This window comes from Lampris incognitus, chromosome 1 (genome assembly GCF_029633865.1).
Source record: "Lampris incognitus isolate fLamInc1 chromosome 1, fLamInc1.hap2, whole genome shotgun sequence".
Lineage (NCBI taxonomy): Eukaryota > Metazoa > Chordata > Actinopteri > Lampriformes > Lampridae > Lampris > Lampris incognitus.
The window spans coordinates 129,312,266-129,332,166 of record NC_079211.1 but is presented as its reverse complement, the minus strand read 5'-3'; the positions used below and the strand labels follow the sequence as shown (position 1 = coordinate 129,332,166).

The 19,901-nt window shown below is 40.2% G+C and overlaps 1 protein-coding gene across 2 annotated transcripts in view; it reads left to right on the top strand.

The window, feature by feature from the left end:
• ppp3cca (protein phosphatase 3, catalytic subunit, gamma isozyme, a) overlaps nt 1-19,901 on the top strand; it is a 38,722-nt gene that overhangs the window by 16,539 nt on the left and 2,282 nt on the right. The window contains exons 5-13 of one of the 2 annotated variants that reach the window (XM_056274294.1): nt 4,895-5,006; nt 9,252-9,397; nt 9,900-10,039; nt 10,637-10,714; nt 10,818-10,912; nt 11,028-11,153; nt 13,695-13,772; nt 14,355-14,439; nt 15,939-16,036. In XM_056274294.1, coding sequence (XP_056130269.1) covers nt 4,895-5,006; nt 9,252-9,397; nt 9,900-10,039; nt 10,637-10,714; nt 10,818-10,912; nt 11,028-11,153; nt 13,695-13,772; nt 14,355-14,439; nt 15,939-16,036 — 958 coding nt within the window. The remainder of the gene's footprint in view (nt 1-4,894; nt 5,007-9,251; nt 9,398-9,899; nt 10,040-10,636; nt 10,715-10,817; nt 10,913-11,027; nt 11,154-13,694; nt 13,773-14,354; nt 14,440-15,938; nt 16,037-19,901) is intronic. The other variant, XM_056274301.1, reaches the window with a different exon arrangement.

The following is a 19,901-nucleotide window of genomic DNA, read 5'->3' as shown; positions in this document are numbered from 1 at the left end:
TGTATCTCATACTGATTCTTTCTCATGAAAATGCTTTTTATACAAAAGAATGAATGCTTAAAACCGTTTTGAGTGGTCATGCAATTTATTCCTAAACACTTTTGCAAACAGGTTTTTATAATGTTTTCCCCCTGCTGGATGCTTTTTTTTTTTAATCAGATCTAAAATACTTTACATGCCCAGCTAACCCGACACTTGCTCCAAAAGCATGATGACTAGCAAAAACAGTCAACAACATTGATTTTCGGTGAGACCTGGTGACAAGGCCTTGTCATAACATATCTGCTACGAGCTTATTAGGCTATTGGGCACAACAAAATTTGATGTCTGCAGCACAGCTCGACTCACTGCTAGCGAGCTGGCAGTGAGCAGCTGGCTTCCAGAATGACTGATGGTACTCATAACACTTTTGGTATGTGTGGTAAGAGAAAGAAAAAAAAAAGGCTATCAACCCATAATATCTGTTGCCAGTTTAACATGGTAGTGTTGTTGTTATAGCTGTAAAGTCTAATACCAGAACAAAGTCTAACATATTCAATGGCTTCTCCTGTGTCCATCTGTAAACACTGACCCTTTATGGGATGGTCTGAAGCACAGTTTATAGTAGATGTTCACGTTGCATAGTTAAGTAGATCTTTACCTTTGTCAAAAAACTGAAGGCTTTCTTTCTCTAAGAATGATCCAATATCCAACTACGCACAGCTCAGGACCTGGACGGCCATATTTCAAGGGGTATTAAAAGATGCTCTGGAGGCAGATGTTGGCCTAGCTCATCATTACACCCTTTATATCCATACATTGTTGGTGTTTTTGCTTTTTTGTGTCTCATTGTCACAGAAGAATGAGGGAACATATGCTTAGGCATATATTAATTCTCTTAATTCTTAATTTTACTCTTAATTCATTGTGACTTCTACAACAAACCGAAGATGTAGGTCTAGACCTATTTGAACATCAGCGCAGTGCTTTCTGATAGATTTCTGATTGAGAGCCAAGGAAATACACAATAGATAAAGTTGGGTATTGTTTGAGTTTTGTTTATAAAATAAATATTGTCCTCTTTTTAAAGGGATAGTTTGAATTCATGGACATTTGGTGGAATGAGTTAATCACTAGTAGTGTTATCGACAGAGGTGGCAAAAGTACACACATTCTTTACTTAAGTAGAATTACAGGTACTTGTGTGAAATGGATTCTGGTAAAAGTAGAAGTACTGACTTAATTTCTTTACTCAAGTTGAAAGTAAAAAGTACAGGCTCTGAAATGTACTCAAAGTATAAAAGTAAAAAGTACAGGCTCAGCCATTTCACCATGCCACCATTATTTTTAGTCAAAGTTACATTATCACTGTGTTTTAATTTACTTGAAGGCACAGATTAATTTGAAAAGTCTAGCCCGAATATAGTCCTTGGTGAAAAGATCGTTTTATGAACCCAAACTTCCATGACTTCCATCAAGGCACCGTGAATATTAGCCAGAGAAGTAGATCATTTTATGATGGGTCTATCCCCTGAAAATATGAATAAAAAAACAAAACAAACATGCTACAACACGGGTATAGTCCTTTTTCCCCCAAATCGTTCAGCTTTACTATTCTCTTAACCATTCCAACTTCAAATAAAATTACATCCGTCTGGTATCGCGAGACTATCTGAGATCATCTCCACTAAGCATTTAGAGACTGACTTATGAGTCTACAGGGTTATAATGTTAATAATCGATAATTCCCCCCGAATGCATTAAAACTAAAGTAACGAGCCTTTTTTGAAAATGTAAGGAGTAGAAAGTACAGAAATTTGTGTTAAAATGTAGGGAGTAAAAGTAAAAAGTTGTCAGAAAAATAAATATTCAAGTAAAGTACAGATAGCTGAAAAATCTACCTGAGTACAGTAACAAAGTATTTGTACTTCATTACTTCCCACCTCAGGTTATGGATGTATGGCAGGAAGTCTCAGGAGTGAACTAAAACATTTTCTAAACTATTTTAATGCTCAGTACAATTCACTTGCTTTACAAGCATGACAAAAATTCCTTCCAGAATTCGATAAGCAACATTGATACTCTCCCCTTTACGGAATACCTGGTTTTTGGAAATTTAAAACCAGTTCCATATTCTTGATGCCCAGTAAAAGCAATATAGTTGTATGATGTTGTCACTGTGATGGGGCAGATATATTCAACAAGGCAATACATGACATTATATCAATCAGTCTGTGGTTCTCGGTGTCTTTTGATGGGCTCTGTGTATGTCGAGGTGGGTGAAATGTCACAGATGGAAAAAGGGGAGTGAAAGAGAATAGGTGATTGTGGACTAAAAGAGGCTGGATGCCTTAGTTATTCTGGTTGTTTTCTTTTTTTGCGTGTACATGTTCAGTCCTCTTGCTAAAAGGATAAGCAACCTCTATGCATAACAAATGCTTATTGTTTATTTGATGTTGTTTTGTTTATGTTAGATGATTGTTCTTACATAGTCATGATAGTCTTACATAGTCATCCATCCATACAACATTTTGATATGATCTATTGCTGGTGCCAGCCCTTTTGCTCATTCAAAGGAAAAATCAGAGTTCTTTGGTATAATCTGAAGCCATAGGAACTAGGGCTGTCAATTAATATTCCAAATTTGTATATTTAACCGAATTGTGAACCCCCCCCCCCCAAAAAAAACAGACATTCGAGTGTGAAAATGAATATTCGTTTGTGGGAGAAAAAAAAAGCAGCACTACCACGGCTGTCTGCCTCACGAATTCTCGTGAGACGGCTTGGAAGAGTGAGTAATTGGCCAAGTGCAATTGGGGAGAAAAATGGGGAAAACTCTAAACAATAAAATAAAAAGCCCTGTTCGGAAATACTTCAGATTTTGGTCAGAAAATGGAAAAATTGTGGAACCTTGAGATAAAGTCGTATGTAAGTTACAGTTAGCTTACCATTCCACCACTAGTAACCTTAATGCACATCTTGAAAATATGCATCCAAATAAGCATGGCCTGATGTCCAGAACTCCACCCAAACAGCCACGTGTCTACACACATTTTACACTGCCCGCAACAAGCTTGCTATCTGCGGCACGACAAGAGGCTTGCATGAAGAAACTTGCTTCATTCAAATGCAAGGAAGTGAGGCTGATCAGTATAGTTGATGGGCTGGACTTTAGAGAGTTCTGTCTATGAAATTGTTTATTTAAACCAGTATGGATATTACCTAATCTGTATAAAAATTAGGCTATCGACTAACACATCAATTACAAATCATTCATCTCGCTCTGAGAGACAGTGCGTTCTCATTTCTCACTCTAGCACAAACCACGGCGCAGAGAGCAAGGTCTATGGTCTTTAAATGAAGTTTTACGGTATAGGACCTTATTTTATTTGTTTTTGTTTATTTTGTAATGTGTAGGTATGTAGCGCTTTTAAAGGACATGTTTACATTGGAATAAATATGCCTATACAAGTAGTTATGTCTCTCGTTGTATTGGTTTGCCCTCTTACACGCAAAAATATATTCGAATGGGTTTGAACCTATGTGGTTTTTAGAAGGAATAATCGAACATAATTTTTGGCCAATGTTGTCAGCCCTAATAGAAACCTCCATGTTTCATTTTAAGGCCACAGAGCTCGTTGGAACAACACAAAAGAAGGATATAGGAAAATGGATCTCAGTGTGGTTACCTTGGTAACATAAAGACTGGCTTTAGCCTCTAAAAGTAGCGCATTACCTTTGCAGGCCAGCAGTTTGCTGGGGTCTATGTTAAGTACATGTGAGCAATCCATTTCATTCTCCAGGTACTCCTCTCGTCTACTTATCCATCTCCCTGATCCAGGAGAGTGCTCCTGTTGACTAACCTTCTGTACCCTATCTTGCCCATACATACTCCAGCTATATGTTTCATTTTTCTTTTTTTTTTGTTATGTTGTGTCTGTGTGCACGTATTTGGATCAAGGTGAAGTGAGTCCACTCTCATGACTTGCACACACGGCTCTGTACCATTCTCCATTGTCTACTCCCTCTGCCCCAGGCACTAACTAGGCAGAAGCCCTGCTGAAAGAGGAGAGCACACTCTTCGTTGAAACCCATGTCAGTCCCCATGCATTTGAATTCATGTCCCCGAAGCCATGTCCCCTTCACCGCCTCTACATATAAGATATCCAGCCCTGCCATCGGCTTCTCCTCACATGTACCTTCATTTCTCACAGCTCTCATCATCCATTCTAAGTGTGGAGAGGAGATGAGCCCAGGCAGACCTGGCTCTCCTTTCTATCAGTCTGGTACACCTGCCATCTTCCGTTACCTTGACATCCTGTTCTTGGGACTTAATGGCAGGCCACAGTGCATATTAATGTTAAAGAGTGGGCTTGGAGTTACAAGTGGTGGCTAATGAGCAGAGCCTTGTCTGAGCCTCAAGAGGAGGAAATCTCATTTGGATTGTAAATGCTGGCCCACTTTTCATTGTCACACATTAAATAAGGCCCCAGATTTCATTTACTTTGTGCTTCAAAGCATTTCAGGGATTGAATTAGTTTTTAATTAAATCTAGTGTTTATTGTATTTATTTATTTTGTTCTTAATTAAGGACTCAAACATGGCCAGGGGAAGCCTGCTGTTGAATGGTGAGGTAGTTTCAACGTGTGCTTTCTAGTTTTTTTTGTATTGAGGTTTTGTGAAAGGAGAGCAAAATGCCTGCTTTGTAGTTTATGTAGCTGCCAACCTGTTGAAGTTCATATCACCATGTTTCTCAAAATACAGAAGTAGCATGATGTAGTGTAACATTCAAGCAGTACCAAGAAAAAGGTTATTTGCCAACTACCCTTGACTTTTCGAGGCGGTCACCACACATCACTGACTCTCCCTTCTCTTCTGTTCTTCCCTCTCTCTGTGTCCCTCTTCATCCTCCCAGTGTGTACTCTACCTCTGGTCGCTCAAGATCAACCACCCCACCACCCTTTTTCTCCTGCGAGGGAACCACGAGTGCCGACACCTCACAGAGTACTTCACCTTCAAACAAGAATGTAAGTGCAGTGTGCTGGGCCATCGATGGCAGCTTTAACCCGCTCCTTCACTCTCTCCAACCATTTCAGAGACACCTTGCTCTGTTCTGTGTCACATGGGATATAGCCTGTTTGGAAAATGACTTGTTGGTAGAATTGTAGTTGTGGCCAATTTGATAGGTAATCTACCACCCCTTTGAATTCCTATTCTGTCCTACAGAACGGGACTCAGAGTAAAAGCAGCTAGAGTATTGGAGGATTTACCAGACACTAGTCTGTGGAGGGAAAAAAAATCATTTTTGTGCCCTGTATATACCCCAGCTATTGATTTATTTGAGTCTGTGGTTGTTTAACGACCAAGACGGTCATTATGACCGTTTTGGGTTTTCAAAGTTTAATAACTTTGGGGAAAAAAAAAAAAAGATACAGACCTGCCACTCCCTGAATGCTCGTAAAATTGCATATATTTGCATTAAAATGAGTTTTAAAAAAAAGTTAATATAAGATCTACCTAAAATGACCATGACCGATCAAAATGACCGCACGTAATTTGCGCGTGATCGTACGCGTCATGTCACTATTTACGATGTGTGTTGGTCACATCATTTCCTTCACAAAGTTCATTGCTCTGTCCTAGAAAAAAACTAGCGTTCTCCAGTGCAGAGTAATAGTCTAAACTTGATTTTTGATTATTGCCAACATGTCTGGTTAGAGATGCCGTTTCAGACACACCATGACTACCACCGATGTGTTGCAGTATTTACAGGCGTTGGACAGCGGCCATTTTAAATTGTTTGAAAAATAGTATTAAAGTTGTTAAAATGTTAATTTTGGTGTGAGTTGTTTCTTAACAGACCTACTAACATATGCAATGCATTAATATCTCAATTGGGTATTTATCTTAACAGAATATAGAGTTTAAAAGCCACATTCTAGTAGTTTTTAAGTTCCGGTCGTTGTTTGGGACTGTTTCAATATTTATTTTCAGTTCTTTTTTGCTTTTCACGTTTTATAGACCTTGTTAACGTTTGTTAGATTAGCAGTATGTGTTTTCCGTTTTGTTTTTCAGGTAATATTTTCACTTTTTCAATTTTGCTATTCAAGTTCGACCATGTCTCTCTGAAGTTTAAATTGTTTAAAATAGTATTATAGTTGTTAAAATGTTAATTTTAGTGTCAGTCATTTCCTAACAGACATACTAACATTTGCAGTGCATGAATATCTCAATTGGGAATTTATCTTGACAGAATATAGAGTTTAAAAACTGGCTGTCAATTTGACCGCCCATGGTCATTTTAGGTAGGAGCGAAATCCCAGTCATTCTAGTGTTAATCCATGTTAAATTCAAGCTTTCAAAAGGCTTGTGTTTTCTATATCTGGACTCTGAGAGAACATTTAACAGAAATTTAGCTGATTTTCATCCTTATTTCCATGTACCAGTTGCCGCAATGGCGGCTCCATAACATGCACAATACTCCCCATTGTTGTCTGTATCACCATAGCACGCTATAGGAAGCTGCATTACTTCTGCCATCCATTGACGTCAGTGGATGGTGGAAGAACCACAAACCTGATTGGCTATGATGTTCGTCTTCTAATCTACGGTATTGAGAAATTCTGCCACAGTGGTACATATAGGCAATGTAGAACAGCTCTCTTGGCAGGAGAACATCAATTTCTCTGTCAAAATTGCACCAAGGCAGTTATAGTGTTAAAAGCCTAGTTAGACCATCAAGACTTAATTGGCTAAAAAGCCCATGTGTGAACATGCTATGCTCACTCACACACATGGTATGTTAAACATCTAACATATGCACAGCTAGAAATATTGTTGCTGGAAATGCTATGGTATAGCAGCTGAAAAGACATGACATTTTTGGAGACAAAGCATGTTGTCCATGTGATGTTTGCAATTTTTGGAAGGAGTGGGGATTCCTTGCAGTAAACAGAATACTCCTAATGGAGTTGGTTATAGCCTGCATCTAGAACACCTCATTAAGAAGCTATCTTGATGATCAGGGGAGACAGTCATAATGATGATTTTTGGCATTTTACCAGCATTGGAGACAGGAAAAGACATGAGGCCATTTCTTTTCTATGAAGCAGACAGTGAACTGTGTTGGCATGGAGAGTAGCAGCCAGGCATACTGGTGATGTTTTTCAGTTACACACATTGATTGAATTGAATCACTGACACTTCAGAGGTGTGTATGTATGTGTCTCTCCCTGTGTGTATGTGTGTGTGTGAAATGTCTGTCAGGTGTGGAGGCATTGGTATGCAAACTCAGAGAAACAAGGCTACATTGGCAGAAAGCAGAGATGGCCTTGCCAGTTGCAGCTGGATTTCACTCGTTAAATGAAACCCCTTCCATTGATTTGGATAGAAGTTCTGTGGGGGTTGGTGGAGGGGGAAGATTACGTAAATGTGTACATCCAAGTAACTTAATGAAAGTGCTCATCAGCATGTTTAAATAAATTAGGCAGACAAAGGGTTTCCATTAGGGGAAGTTAGCAGACTGCCTTTCCCGGGGTGTTTCATGGTAGCTCTATATTGTGCACCTTTTGTTGGGCAACATTATAGTAATATTTTCATGGTTTCCCGATTCTTGGCAGGATTTGTATATTGTCTGTTTTCCATTAGGTCTGGACCAATTGGTTGTCCAGATGCCCAGTACAAACCAATTTCCAATCTATAATGCAAAACCTGTGAACAAGAAATATTTTTTGCCTTTGTCCTTTTGTAGCGCTGTGTTCAATACGTTGAAATGAAGGATACTGATTACAAGCTGAAATACTATTTGCTGCAAACTAATTGGGAGAGTTTTAATTTGCTCTTCCCTTTAGAAGGTGGGGATTATTTTTGACCTTCTTCAAAAATCTGTGATTTTGTCTATCACACATGGCATGTTCCTTCTTAATTCATGTCAAAATAGCTAAAGTTTAATGTAATCCAACAATTATGATCACAAATTAACTTTTATAATCGTGGGGAAACCTAGTCCAGGATGTGGACTTCAACCCCACTTCTCATGCTACAAACATACTTTAGCAGTGATGCAGCATAGTGTAACGTGCATGGATAAGTAGACACGTTGGCTGCTGGCTGGAGGGTCTGACCCTTTAGTCGAGCGGTTAGCGATGTCTCCTGCGGTGCGGGCGATACAGGTTCGCTTCCCGGCCGCGGCAGTTCCTGTGGTTGTGTTGTCCCCCGAATTCGCTACATTGGTGTCAGAAGTGGGATGGAGCGACCGTAAGGCCATCGGAAGCGTATGCACCCTGAGGCGTGAAGGAGCTGATATGCTTAAGCGCGGGGACGCACTTCCCGAAGGAGGGGGGTAGTGTAACGTGCATGGATAAGTAGACACGTTGGCCGCTGGCTGGAGGGTCTGACCCTTTAGTCGAGGGGTTAGCGATGTCTCCTGCGGTGTGGGCGATACGGGTTTGCTTCCCGGCCGCGGCAGTTCCTGTGGTTGCGTTGTCCCCCGAATTCGCTACAATATTAAGCTAAGTTAGCAGACAAGGTGACAGACACAACTGGATCTGTACAGGGTACATTAGTACTAATGTACTTACTGTACATTAGTGCAGCTACTGTACATTAGTAGCGGATTTTGAATAGGAAATAAAGTCGTAGCTGCAAATCAGTGTTTGGTTATTATTGTGACCAGTGTTACTGGTCTGAAACAAATTGGGACTATTATTGGCCTTCATCTGTGCTAGAGTTGTTTTATTTAATCTGGTTTTTATTACCCACACACCGTAAAGTTTCCCAGCTTAATGGAACCATTGGCTGTTCTCTGCCGACTCTCCTGAGTTGACCTCCTGCCTGAAACTGACTTGCAGTGTTGTGCAGGTGACACTGCACTTCATGGCAATGGTATCACAAGCCATGCTCCCAGCAAAGGCGCTTTGCTAACCTTTTACAACATGGTCTCTAGTAAACAGTTGTTTATGAGATCGATGAGTGTAGATAATGTTGGATTTTTTTTTCAGTTGTAACTGTTTCTTATGTATCTGTGCAACAGACTTAGTCTCAACAAATTGTATTTAAGAGGAACATGATGGTGATTTACTTTGATGGGCACTCTCACTCATTTTTTTGCAGTTTGTTTGTGTGATCCAGGCCTATTTCCAAATTAACCTACCAGTTTATTTTTACATATGTCTCATTTAAATGATGCCGAAGTTAATAGTCTATAAAAGAGCTCATTTGCCAGCAGCTGAGGAACAGTTTTTCTTGTTTACCCCTGTGTGTTTTGATTGCAGGTAAAATTAAATACTCTGAACGGGTGTATGATGCCTGCATGGAGGCCTTTGACTGTCTGCCTCTTGCTGCTCTCCTCAACCAACAGTTCCTGTGTGTGCATGGCGGACTCTCTCCAGAAATCAATTGCCTAGATGACATTAGAAAAGTAAGTAACTGGCCACTGGCAGTCATGGGCAGGATAGAACATCCAACCCTTATAAAACTGAAACACTTTATCTGATGATATTTCACTGCTCCATTGATGTACAGTGTTGCAAGTGAAATCACATTTCAATGCTAGTAATGAGGACCCTAGTAATCATGTTTTTGAAAATGATAATTTCGATATTAATTAGTAACTTATTGGTGATAAAGGATTTATGCCTTAAAGGACTGAAATTTATTCTTATGACAGGGTCAGCATCTTTCATTATGAAAAGTAGATTTTTTTTTTTACATTTGATCTTTTTACTGTTAAAGTTAAATCGAGTTAAACTGAGTGATATTGTATCAAGTTGGAATAGGTATTGCAGAACATTATGAATGCTAATTCTATCATACTAATGCTCTAATATATGATATTATGACATGACAACAAAAAACATTCACTCTGCCTGTCTAAATTGTGTGCGTGTGCATGTGTGTGTGCGTATGTGTGTGCTCAACAGTTAGACAGGTTCAAAGAGCCTCCAGCATTTGGGCCCATGTGCGACCTGATCTGGGCTGACCCTGGCGAAGACTACGGTAGTGAAAGCACGTCTGAACATTTCAACCACAACTCCGTCAGAGGTTGCTCTTACTTTTTCAGGTACTGGAATTGATTGCTGCTGTTATTAGTTATTAAGTATCAAAAAAGCATCCTCTGATGGCTCTGAAGGAGGTGAATTTTCTTCATAGACCCACCCCAGCATAAGACTAAAATCCAATGATGTGCTAATTGTAGGAAACCATTCATTTCATTCTAGTGTTGATCTAATTAAATGCAGATGGCCCACTAATTTCCTGAGTGTGCTCTCCAGGGAGGTGGGGTGAGGTTAGAACAGAAGGCAGTATAAAAAAACACAACAAAAACGTCTTTACCTCTCCTCTGGCTGTAGTCACCAGCCTGCAGAGCTGCCAGCAAAGCCTATAACCAACAGAGTCTTGGAAAACACAGCATCATTAAAGCTTGAGCTCAAGAGGCGAGAGGGAAAGTCACATTGATTTGAAAATATATTCCCAGAAGTGAACAACATCCAAGGCATTGTTGCTTGTGATAGCATGCTGTTTCTCAGTTAGTTCTAGTGATATGTCACACTACTTACTGCCATCCTGTAACATGATAATCTTTGTCCTCCACTTTTTCCTCTCTCCCTTTCTTTATTATTCTCTCTCTGTCTCCTACTTTTTACCTTTTTATATACAGTTACTCTGCAGTGTGCGACTTTCTGGTAAATAATAACTTGTTGTCTGTAATAAGAGCCCATGAAGCACAAGATGCAGGGTAAGCTTGGCTATTTGACACCTTTACACTTTCTTATATGTATTAATTTTGCACGAGTTTATTTTGGGCACAGTAAATGTGTATTTTCCTTGTTTTCAAACAGGTATCGGATGTACAGAAAAAGCCAGACCACAGGCTTTCCTTCATTAATCACAATCTTTTCAGCTCCAAATTACTTAGATGTCTACAACAACAAAGGTTTGTTTGACTTTTTTGTTTGTGCCAGAGTTGTATTTCATTTGTCAAATATCAGACCGCAGTCCTGAATCCTTTTAACTAATTGCATTTGTTTTCCATTGTCTGCTAACGCTAGCTGCTGTGTTAAAATACGAGAATAATGTGATGAACATCCGGCAGTTCAACTGCTCCCCTCACCCATATTGGCTGCCCAACTTTATGGATGTTTTCACGTGGTCATTGCCCTTTGTTGGAGAAAAAGGTGGGTGGCTGTATTGTGCATTCTAGTTTGGCCTGCCATTCAGTTTTGTGACTTTAGACAAAAAACTCAAAACATGCCTTCTAATGGAGTCCCCAAGAGGTCATTGAGTTTCAGGAGTATCACAGAATTTTGAAAGATATTTTTCAAATGAGGAAAGACAGAGTAAAACTCCTTTCCCTGCCTTTTAGTCACTATTAGGTTGTGTAATACATTATTAGAGAATTTTATTAATTAGACAGTATACTATAATTAGCTATACATATATCCATCCATCCATCCATTATCTGAACCGCTTATCCTGCTCCCAGGGCCACGGGGATGCTAGAGCCTATTTCAGCATTCACTGGGCGGCAGGCAGGGAGACAGGCCGCCAGGCCACCACAGGACAATCAGATATATATAATATAAAATATTATTTGTATATATATATATTATATAAAATCCAGTGAGTCAAGTAAATTCTTTATGAGACAGTACAAGCCTGTTTCATGCCATAAGCAATCATCAGCTGTCAATAAGGCTACACGGGAAAGAACATACTATTTACTGCCTCGTCATGCACATCACGTGCACAACGTCCAGTGGGGATGGGAGAGGTGCGACATTCAAAAAACACGTGATCGCTAACGGTCCAATGGGGGGGGTTGGTATTTGTCTATTGGCATGACTTATTTATATTTCAGATTCAGACAACTTTATTTATTTTAATTAATTTTAATTATTTAACTTTAATTACAAAATAGATGCATATATCTATGTCTGCAACTGCTGGCCAATTCATTCCTGTTATTCAATGTGGACATTTCTGGTTTGCAAATGATAAAATATTTTTCAGTTAGACATAGATTGCACATTTTATTACTGGTTGAATATGCTTTGTTTCTTGAGAGGATTTTCCAGGTAGTTGAATAATTAATACTTCTGTCTGCAAATGACCAAATATAACGGCTTAAAGATGTTACATTCCGTAAACAGTTGTTTCTAAAGCTACACATGTGCATTAAACCTCTTTTTGAATGTTCCCTCTGTTAGATCGATGTATGTCTCTATTTTGCTGTTGTCATTTCTCGTCACCGTAGCTTGGTAGATAACTCCTTTTGTCTGGCATTTTCTTTCGAGGGTGCATGAGTTCTTCACAAGGCAGTTGCAGTTGGGAGAGTCTGATTGTGATGAAGGTGTCATTGATTTGTTCATGATTCTTGTGTTGTGGGACGATATTATTTGTTGAATGTTAGGCATGCAGCTGTAACTAATTTTGATGGTGTTCCTATTGAATATCTTCCTCAGTTGATGATCTGGCGTAAAGCACTTATCTAAGATAAGTTAAAAAAATGGCTTACCGATATTTGTGGTGACGATATCACTGTGGGGTGGGTTGTACCAGGTGATGTTTTGTTTTCTGCTACGTTTGTTGATTTGCTGGCAGTCAGTATTTGATGGTGGGTTGTACTTGAGCTTAAAATTGTAGCCGCTCTTTTGTAATGCATACCAGCCCCCCCACCCCAATTGGACCGATGGCGATCACGTGTTTTTTAATTTTTGAATGTCACACCTCTCCTTCCCCATTGGACGTTCTGCACATGATGTGCATGACGAGGCAGTAAATGGTATGTCTTTCCTGTGTAGCTTTATTGACAGCTGATGATTGCTTATGGCATGAAACAGGCTTGTACTGTCTCATAAAGAATTTACGTGACTCACTGGATTATTTTGCTTCTTATTTATTGACCACTTTCCCTACCGTTGAGTGTTTCTTTTAACGATGTTATTTAAATCTAGCTACACATATATTTAAATCTATCTACACATCTATGTAGATTATAATAAGAGGTAAAATATAAAGAGAGAAAAGTAGAGGGCCAAGAACTGAGCCTTGGGGTACACCATATTTAACGTCAGAGCATTTTGATGTAATATTACTATAGCAGGGTGGCGCAGTGGTTAGCGCAGTGGTTAGCGCGGTCACCTCACAGCAAGAAGGTCCAGGGTTTAAGCCCTGGGGTAGTCCAACCTTGGGGTTTGTCCTCTGTGTGGAGTTTGCATGTTCTCCCTGTGTGTTTCCTCTGGGTGCTCCGGTTTCCTCCCACAGTCCAAAGACATGTAGATCAGGTGAATCGACCATACTAAATTGTCCCTAGGGGGGTGTGTGTGTGTGTGTGTGTGTGCGTGCGTGCGTGCGTGCGTGCCCTGTAATGGTCTGGCAGCCTGTCCAGGGTGTCTCTCCACCTGCTGCCCAGTGACTGCTGGGATGGGCTCCAGCATCCCCACAACCCTGAATAAGGATAAGCAGTTTGGAGAATGAATGAATGAATATACTGTAATTATATTACATGATCACCTGTTGGCCACCAGTAGTTCATACATTAAATTTGTGTCTTTATTTTCTCAAACAAAATCCAGTTTCAAAAATGTCAGTTTTAGATCATGCCAAATGCACTATCATAAAAAAGGTGCTTGTACTTTAGGGTATTTTTTCCCTGAAGACTGTTTTAACGAAGAGCTTAACGCCAGGCTGTTTTAAAGTGGCCTCTTTCTCCACAGTGACAGAGATGCTGGTGAACGTGTTGAACATTTGCTCAGATGATGAGCTCATGTCAGAGGTAGACGACCTTGGCGAAGGTGAGGATGAAAACAATAGCACAACTGGAGGAATCTTGCATTCCAAAATTCCTCCCTCAGTATGAAGCAAATACTAGCAAATCTGCTCGGAGTTTAATCCAAAACTTTGGGTCAATCACTCTTTAGTCATTCAGTCTAAATTACGGAATCTTTTGTAGTAATACGGATTTCCACTGCCAGTGTTACAATAGTGTTAAAATAGACACACACAAGTCAGGAAGATGCATGAAAGGTGGATGCTTTATTTATTTAATTTTTTTTTCATGAAAACTGATCAAAAGAAAGGGTTTTATCATAGCCCCACATCTGTCACATATACCTGAAGTTCCTTAAGGAGATTTCAGAGTTCCATGGATGCCAGACACTTTGATCCAAAACATACCATTGAACTCCCCATGCTGACTTGTCCTCACATACCCCTGTTTGTCCCTACTCCTTCATTAGAAAGTGTGCACTTTTTGCACAGTGTCTGAAATATTTAAAGTAAATGCAATGAACATAAAAAAGGTGTATAGAAATCCTAAATATTAACTAAACTAATGACATACTTCGTTTGAACCTGACTTTGTGAACTGTTTCCAGGTGGCACCACAGCAATGCGCAAGGAGGTTATCAGGAACAAGATTCGTGCCGTGGGAAAGATGGCCCGAGTCTTCTCAGTCCTCAGGTCTGAATCGCCTGCCCTAAAAACCCTTTTCTTTGTTTTTTTCCACAACTTTGACAGGACAGCAGTTTGACCTAGGAAGGACTCATTACGTGTATATATTAATGACCATAAGTCTAGGTATAAGGGGGGGAAAAATAATGGAAAACCGAATAGAATTTCAGGGTAGGACAGAGACAGGAAGTTGAAAGAGTCGGTTGAGTGCAAAATGAAGTTGTTTTAAAGCAATGCTGCCCTGCTGAGATTAATAAACTGGCACTACTTGAGTCATCATGCCCTTGGACTATTTAGATGTTAAACATTATTCTGGGTTAACATTGCTGCCTCTTGCCTGTCAGACTGTGACAAGTGGGCAGTATGTATAGCAGCCAGTCTATCAGGCTGGCTCATATTGGCACAGTTCATTTTAGCATAAAATTAAGGACAAAAAAACGTTTTTATGAAAATGTTCCTTAATCTAATAGAAAATTAGTAAACACTCCCCAAATATCCCCAGCTATGGGTTAAATAGTGCCACTGCCTAGTGGATACCTCGGGAGGGGAATAGGCTACGGGTGTAAACCCCTACAAAAAATCAACGTCTACATTGTTGTTGTTTTTTGTTTTTCTTGCCCTTTTGTGTCTGTTTAAGTGGGAGAGTACTGCTGGCGTCATGTGTGGCTGCAGCTTTTCCCTCATAGCCTCCCTTCCCATCCACCCCTGTATGTCTGTGTTGTTTATCTGTTGTCTTGTTTCACCCCGTTTATTGTAAAGCGACTTTGAGTGTTAGAAAAGCGCTATATAAGTTTGATTTATTATTATTATTATTGTTATTATTATTAATTATTGGCAAAGTGTGATTAAATGAAGAAGATTTAGCTAATTCTATATGCACAACTTTTTTCTTACCAACTGAGCCACACCATCTTGCATAATAATAACCACCTTATCAAGGTATTCTAGGGTTGAGAGTGTGTATTCTTTTTATTTGAGACCATTTTCCACGTTTTGCTTTGAAGAGTGGCAAAAAAGGCAAGATGGAGCAAGAAAGATGACACACCATAGTTGCTATACTTGATATAAAACCCAATAAGGCCTGAGCCAATATAGTAGGCAGTTGAGAAACCATTAATTCCCAGGTATAGATTTTGAGTTCAGGTCTATCTTTGGGTCATTAAGTGGACACCTTCCTTCATGAATGATGCATTAAGATTTTTGTCAGCACACTGTCATCTCAGCACTTGTTACATCGAAAATATTTCCTTCAGATGCTAAAATTGACACGACGTCATCACTGACCTACATACAAAATAGGGACACATGCTAGCATTCTAGTTGGTGGCGTTTAGATGACATGCTTATCCAGCAGATACTTGGGTTAAATGTATCTTGGGGATGGATATTGTGAACTTTTGGTTGAGGGACAGTCTCAGTAATCACTCGGCAACACAGCTCCTTTCCTGCTAAATGAAAGGGCTTATTTTTTTAATTTGTGGTTGTGTTTTTGTGCAATTGTGCTCCAGGGAGGAGAGCGAGAGTGTGCTAACACTAAAAGGATTGACCCCCACTGGGACCTTACCTGTGGGAGTGTTGTCAGGGGGAAAGCAGACCTTGCAGAGTGGTACGTGTCCATCTTCCCTTTCTTCCTTTGCCTTGATTCGCCCTTGCTTTTAATCTGACTGACCACTATAAAACCAGTGTTTGGGTGACGGGTGACCCCCCCCCAGGAGTCAGACCCTCACCCCTCCCTCTCAGACAAGTGTTTTCCCCCTACCACTCAATAAATGCTGTAAACCACAGCATTTTTTTGTTAACCAATTTAAATCATGTTCATTTTTTATATATGCACTAAATGCTGTTTCAGATGCCTCCCCACTCCCTGCATCTGGGAAGAAAGATGCCAGACTTCACTCATAACATGGCAAACACAAACATATTCTTCCTTTTGTTAGCTGCACTGCCTACACACTGTAGGCTACACACTGGGCCACCGTAGTTAGCACTGTTGCTTAACAGCAATAAGGAGCTGGGTTTGAACCCCAGGCTGTCCCAGGTCCTTTCTGTGTGGAGTTTGCATGTTCTGCCCATGTCTGCATGGATTTCCTCTAGGTGATCCGGTTTCCTCCCACTATCAAAAAGACATGCATGTTAGGGTTAATACTCCTGTCTGTGCCCCTGACCAAGGCAATGAAAAGAAGAACTGCAGTTGGTCCTCGGGTGCTGCACGGCGGCTGACGACTGCTCCTAGCTACAGTGTGTGTTGGAATGGCTTAAATGCAGAGGGTGAATTTCCCCACAGGGATTAATAAAGTACATCTTATCTTATAATCAAGGATACATGGCTCAAAAGGTATTACACGTGTTCAGAGTAGCCGTTAAGTGGAAGAAATATAATCCTTAGCCCCACTTTCCATTTTGCAAAGGTCAACACATGTTGAAGATATGAAAACTGCTGGACCCTCTGAAGCCAATGAATGCTCTCTGATGACAATGGCAGAATAATAGAGGCTGTGGTGCCAAGAGGTGAGGTAGTTAATAGATCCTCGGCCTTTCGTACCAAACATATTTCTGCTGTCCTGAGACTGAACTTCACCAGCATCCTCTTCTCTGACTTCCCACTTTAAATCACAGAAAGTTGAATAATTTCATCAGGACGTTATGTCCAGATGAACTGATTCAATTTTCTGTCCGTGATTTCTTACCTGGATTATTGAGCGTGCATAAAGATATCCCCACTTTAGAGCGTCTGTAGCTTAAAAATCAGACTGCATGTTAGGTGGAAAAAACAATCTTAAATTTATTTGAACTACGTTAATGCAAAGTTTTAACATGTTATCATCTTGGCTCCTCATTAATTTGTTTGTAAGCACTGACAAAATATAGAAAAAAACTTTTCATTCTTATCTGTTCAAATTTTAATCCAATTTCTTTTATGACTGTGCCAGTATTGTACAGTAGTTTCAATGACACTCTGTTGCCAAACCATTAGGCATCTTTATGTCTTATCGCCATAGTTAACCTACATAACAAAATGTTTGAACTAAAACACTTCACAAATTCAAAGCGTTAGATATTTTTTTGTGGATTTTGGGAATACCAAGCTTCCCTATACTGAGTAAATATCTGGCAGTCTGTTTGAAGGGAACTAGATCAATGGTGGCATGCCCACAGCACTAAACTTTGGCTAGACTTTGGATTGAGCTTTCTTCTCTGCATGCAGCGAGCCTTTGGGCTGAAGTATGGGCGGGCTGGTCAGGAGGCCAGCCTGTCACCCAGAAGTCTCAGATGTAAATGTCATAGCCCAACCCAGCCAGTCAGAGGACCTGTCAGCATGCTGGGAGCCAGACCCCACCACACAGGGGGTGTAGAAAAGCTGCAGAGTTGTCGGAGGAGAAACTACACGAATTGGCCTTTTAAGCGATTCCGTTGTGCGTCTCTGCTCCCCTGGCCCCAGCTTTCAGAGGAGCAGGGTTGAAAGAAGGGAGTCCAAAAACAAAACAAAGATCATGTATTTTTATCAATCCATTTCTGCTGTGTACTCTGTCTGCAGCAGCACCAGCAGTAGCCACACTGTACCACCATCATCAGTTTGGAGATACCGTTCATTGATTTTGGCTCTGGCCCCTTCTGTTTGTCATGCTCAGCAAGAATAACAATCGTTTGAATTCATGAACTCAAAGATTGATTTAGAGCTAGTTTTCTATCTATCTATCTATCTATCTATCTATCTATCTATCTATCTATCTATCCATCCATCCATCCATCCATCCATCCATCCATCCATCCATCCATCCATCCATCCATCCATCCATCCATCCATCCATCCATCCATCCATCCATCCATCCATCCATCCATCCATCCATCCATCCATCCATCCATCCATCCATCCATCCATCCATCCATCCATCCAAACTGTTACTTTTAATGAAGCACCGCATAATGCAGTGGTGCAAAAAGGAATGGGGTTGGTGGTACAATCCCGGGTCTCATTCATGCACAACAGAAAGCATCGTTTATGAGGGACGAGATTTAATGACCTTCCCGTTTCAAAGTACTCAGTCATTAATTTAAGGCAAGACATTCATATATATGTAAAATACTGTACTCTATATATGTCCAACCTATCAGAATTTGTATTGTAATTGGAACAAGTGTTATATGAAGAGCTATTTGTGTGTGTGTGTGTGCGTGCGTGTGTGTGCGCGCGCGAGAGAGAGAGAGAGAGAGAGAGAGTGAGAAGATGACTGCAACCATACATTCATATGTGACTGTATAGTATGAGTTCTTTGTGGCATCTTTTCTGGGCATTGTACAGCACCTCTCCCAGTCTTAGCCCATGGGCTGAGCTAAATCCCCCCTCAGCCCTCCACACCTAAGCCCTTGTGGCCCTTTAACATAGACACCATCTTATAACTCTGAAAGGTTTTTTCTTTTTTCTTTACTCTTCCCATTTACCTGCCCACTCACTTTCCTCTCTCACCCTCCCTTTCAATGATGTTCTCCCAAATGCTGTTGAGTTTTACACTGTGCCAGGAGCCTCTGCCTATTTTCTCTCCTGTATTTATCCTGTTAATCATACCAAGGCTATGATTTGATATTGCTGTTTTTTTTTTTTTTTTGCTGTTTCTGGCTGATTTTGATGATGACTCTTTTTTCCCCCCTTCCTCCTCTCACAACGTACATTAACATAGCAACCATTGAGGCAACTGAGGCAAAAGGTATGCATGGCTGTCAGCCCATATGTTTGATTTGTGTGTGTTGTTCCCCCTTTTTAAGAAATGACCCCTAATTCATCTCTTTCCTGTATCATCATTTGACTTTTTTATTTCACAGATTAATGTATGTTACTGAATCAATGGCTGCTCTTGCATTATCAGTGCCTGTTGGATTAAATTTCTTCTAATGATAGCTACAGTAATGAAAATCAAAATTTCATATACAGTATGTTTCAAAGTGGAGTTTTCACTCAGGAAAAAAAGTAGATAAAAGTGAATTAGATAAGCACTAAAATGGCTGACATGAATTAAAAACGAGTTTACAGAAGAGTAAACCAGATAAACAATAACCACAGTTAATAAAGAAGATCAACTGGGGATAGACTAAAAATGTGTACATAGCATATTAGCCCTATTATGACCCATGATAGTCCTGATGTGGTCTTTTCTATAGCAGGCTTGGGGCCCAGATAGTCCATTGCTGACAAGCAGCTATAGCCCTTGGTCACATGTACAAGAGGTTAATGGCCAAGTGTGGCTCTCTACCCAGCGAAAAGCCTGCTAAGACCTAGCTCAGATAAGGCCAGGGACCTCCCTCTCAGGGGTATTTTCAGACTAATCTTGTTACACCATTTTGCTGTTGCTTCTCTGTCTGCTCTGCCTTGTTGATATGTAACTCTTGGCACTTTGTCAGTTTCTGTTTGCACACAAGGCCTTTACCTGTAGAATTGTTTGTTTTTTCCAAGTGCAGAAATTGCGAAGGCATGTTT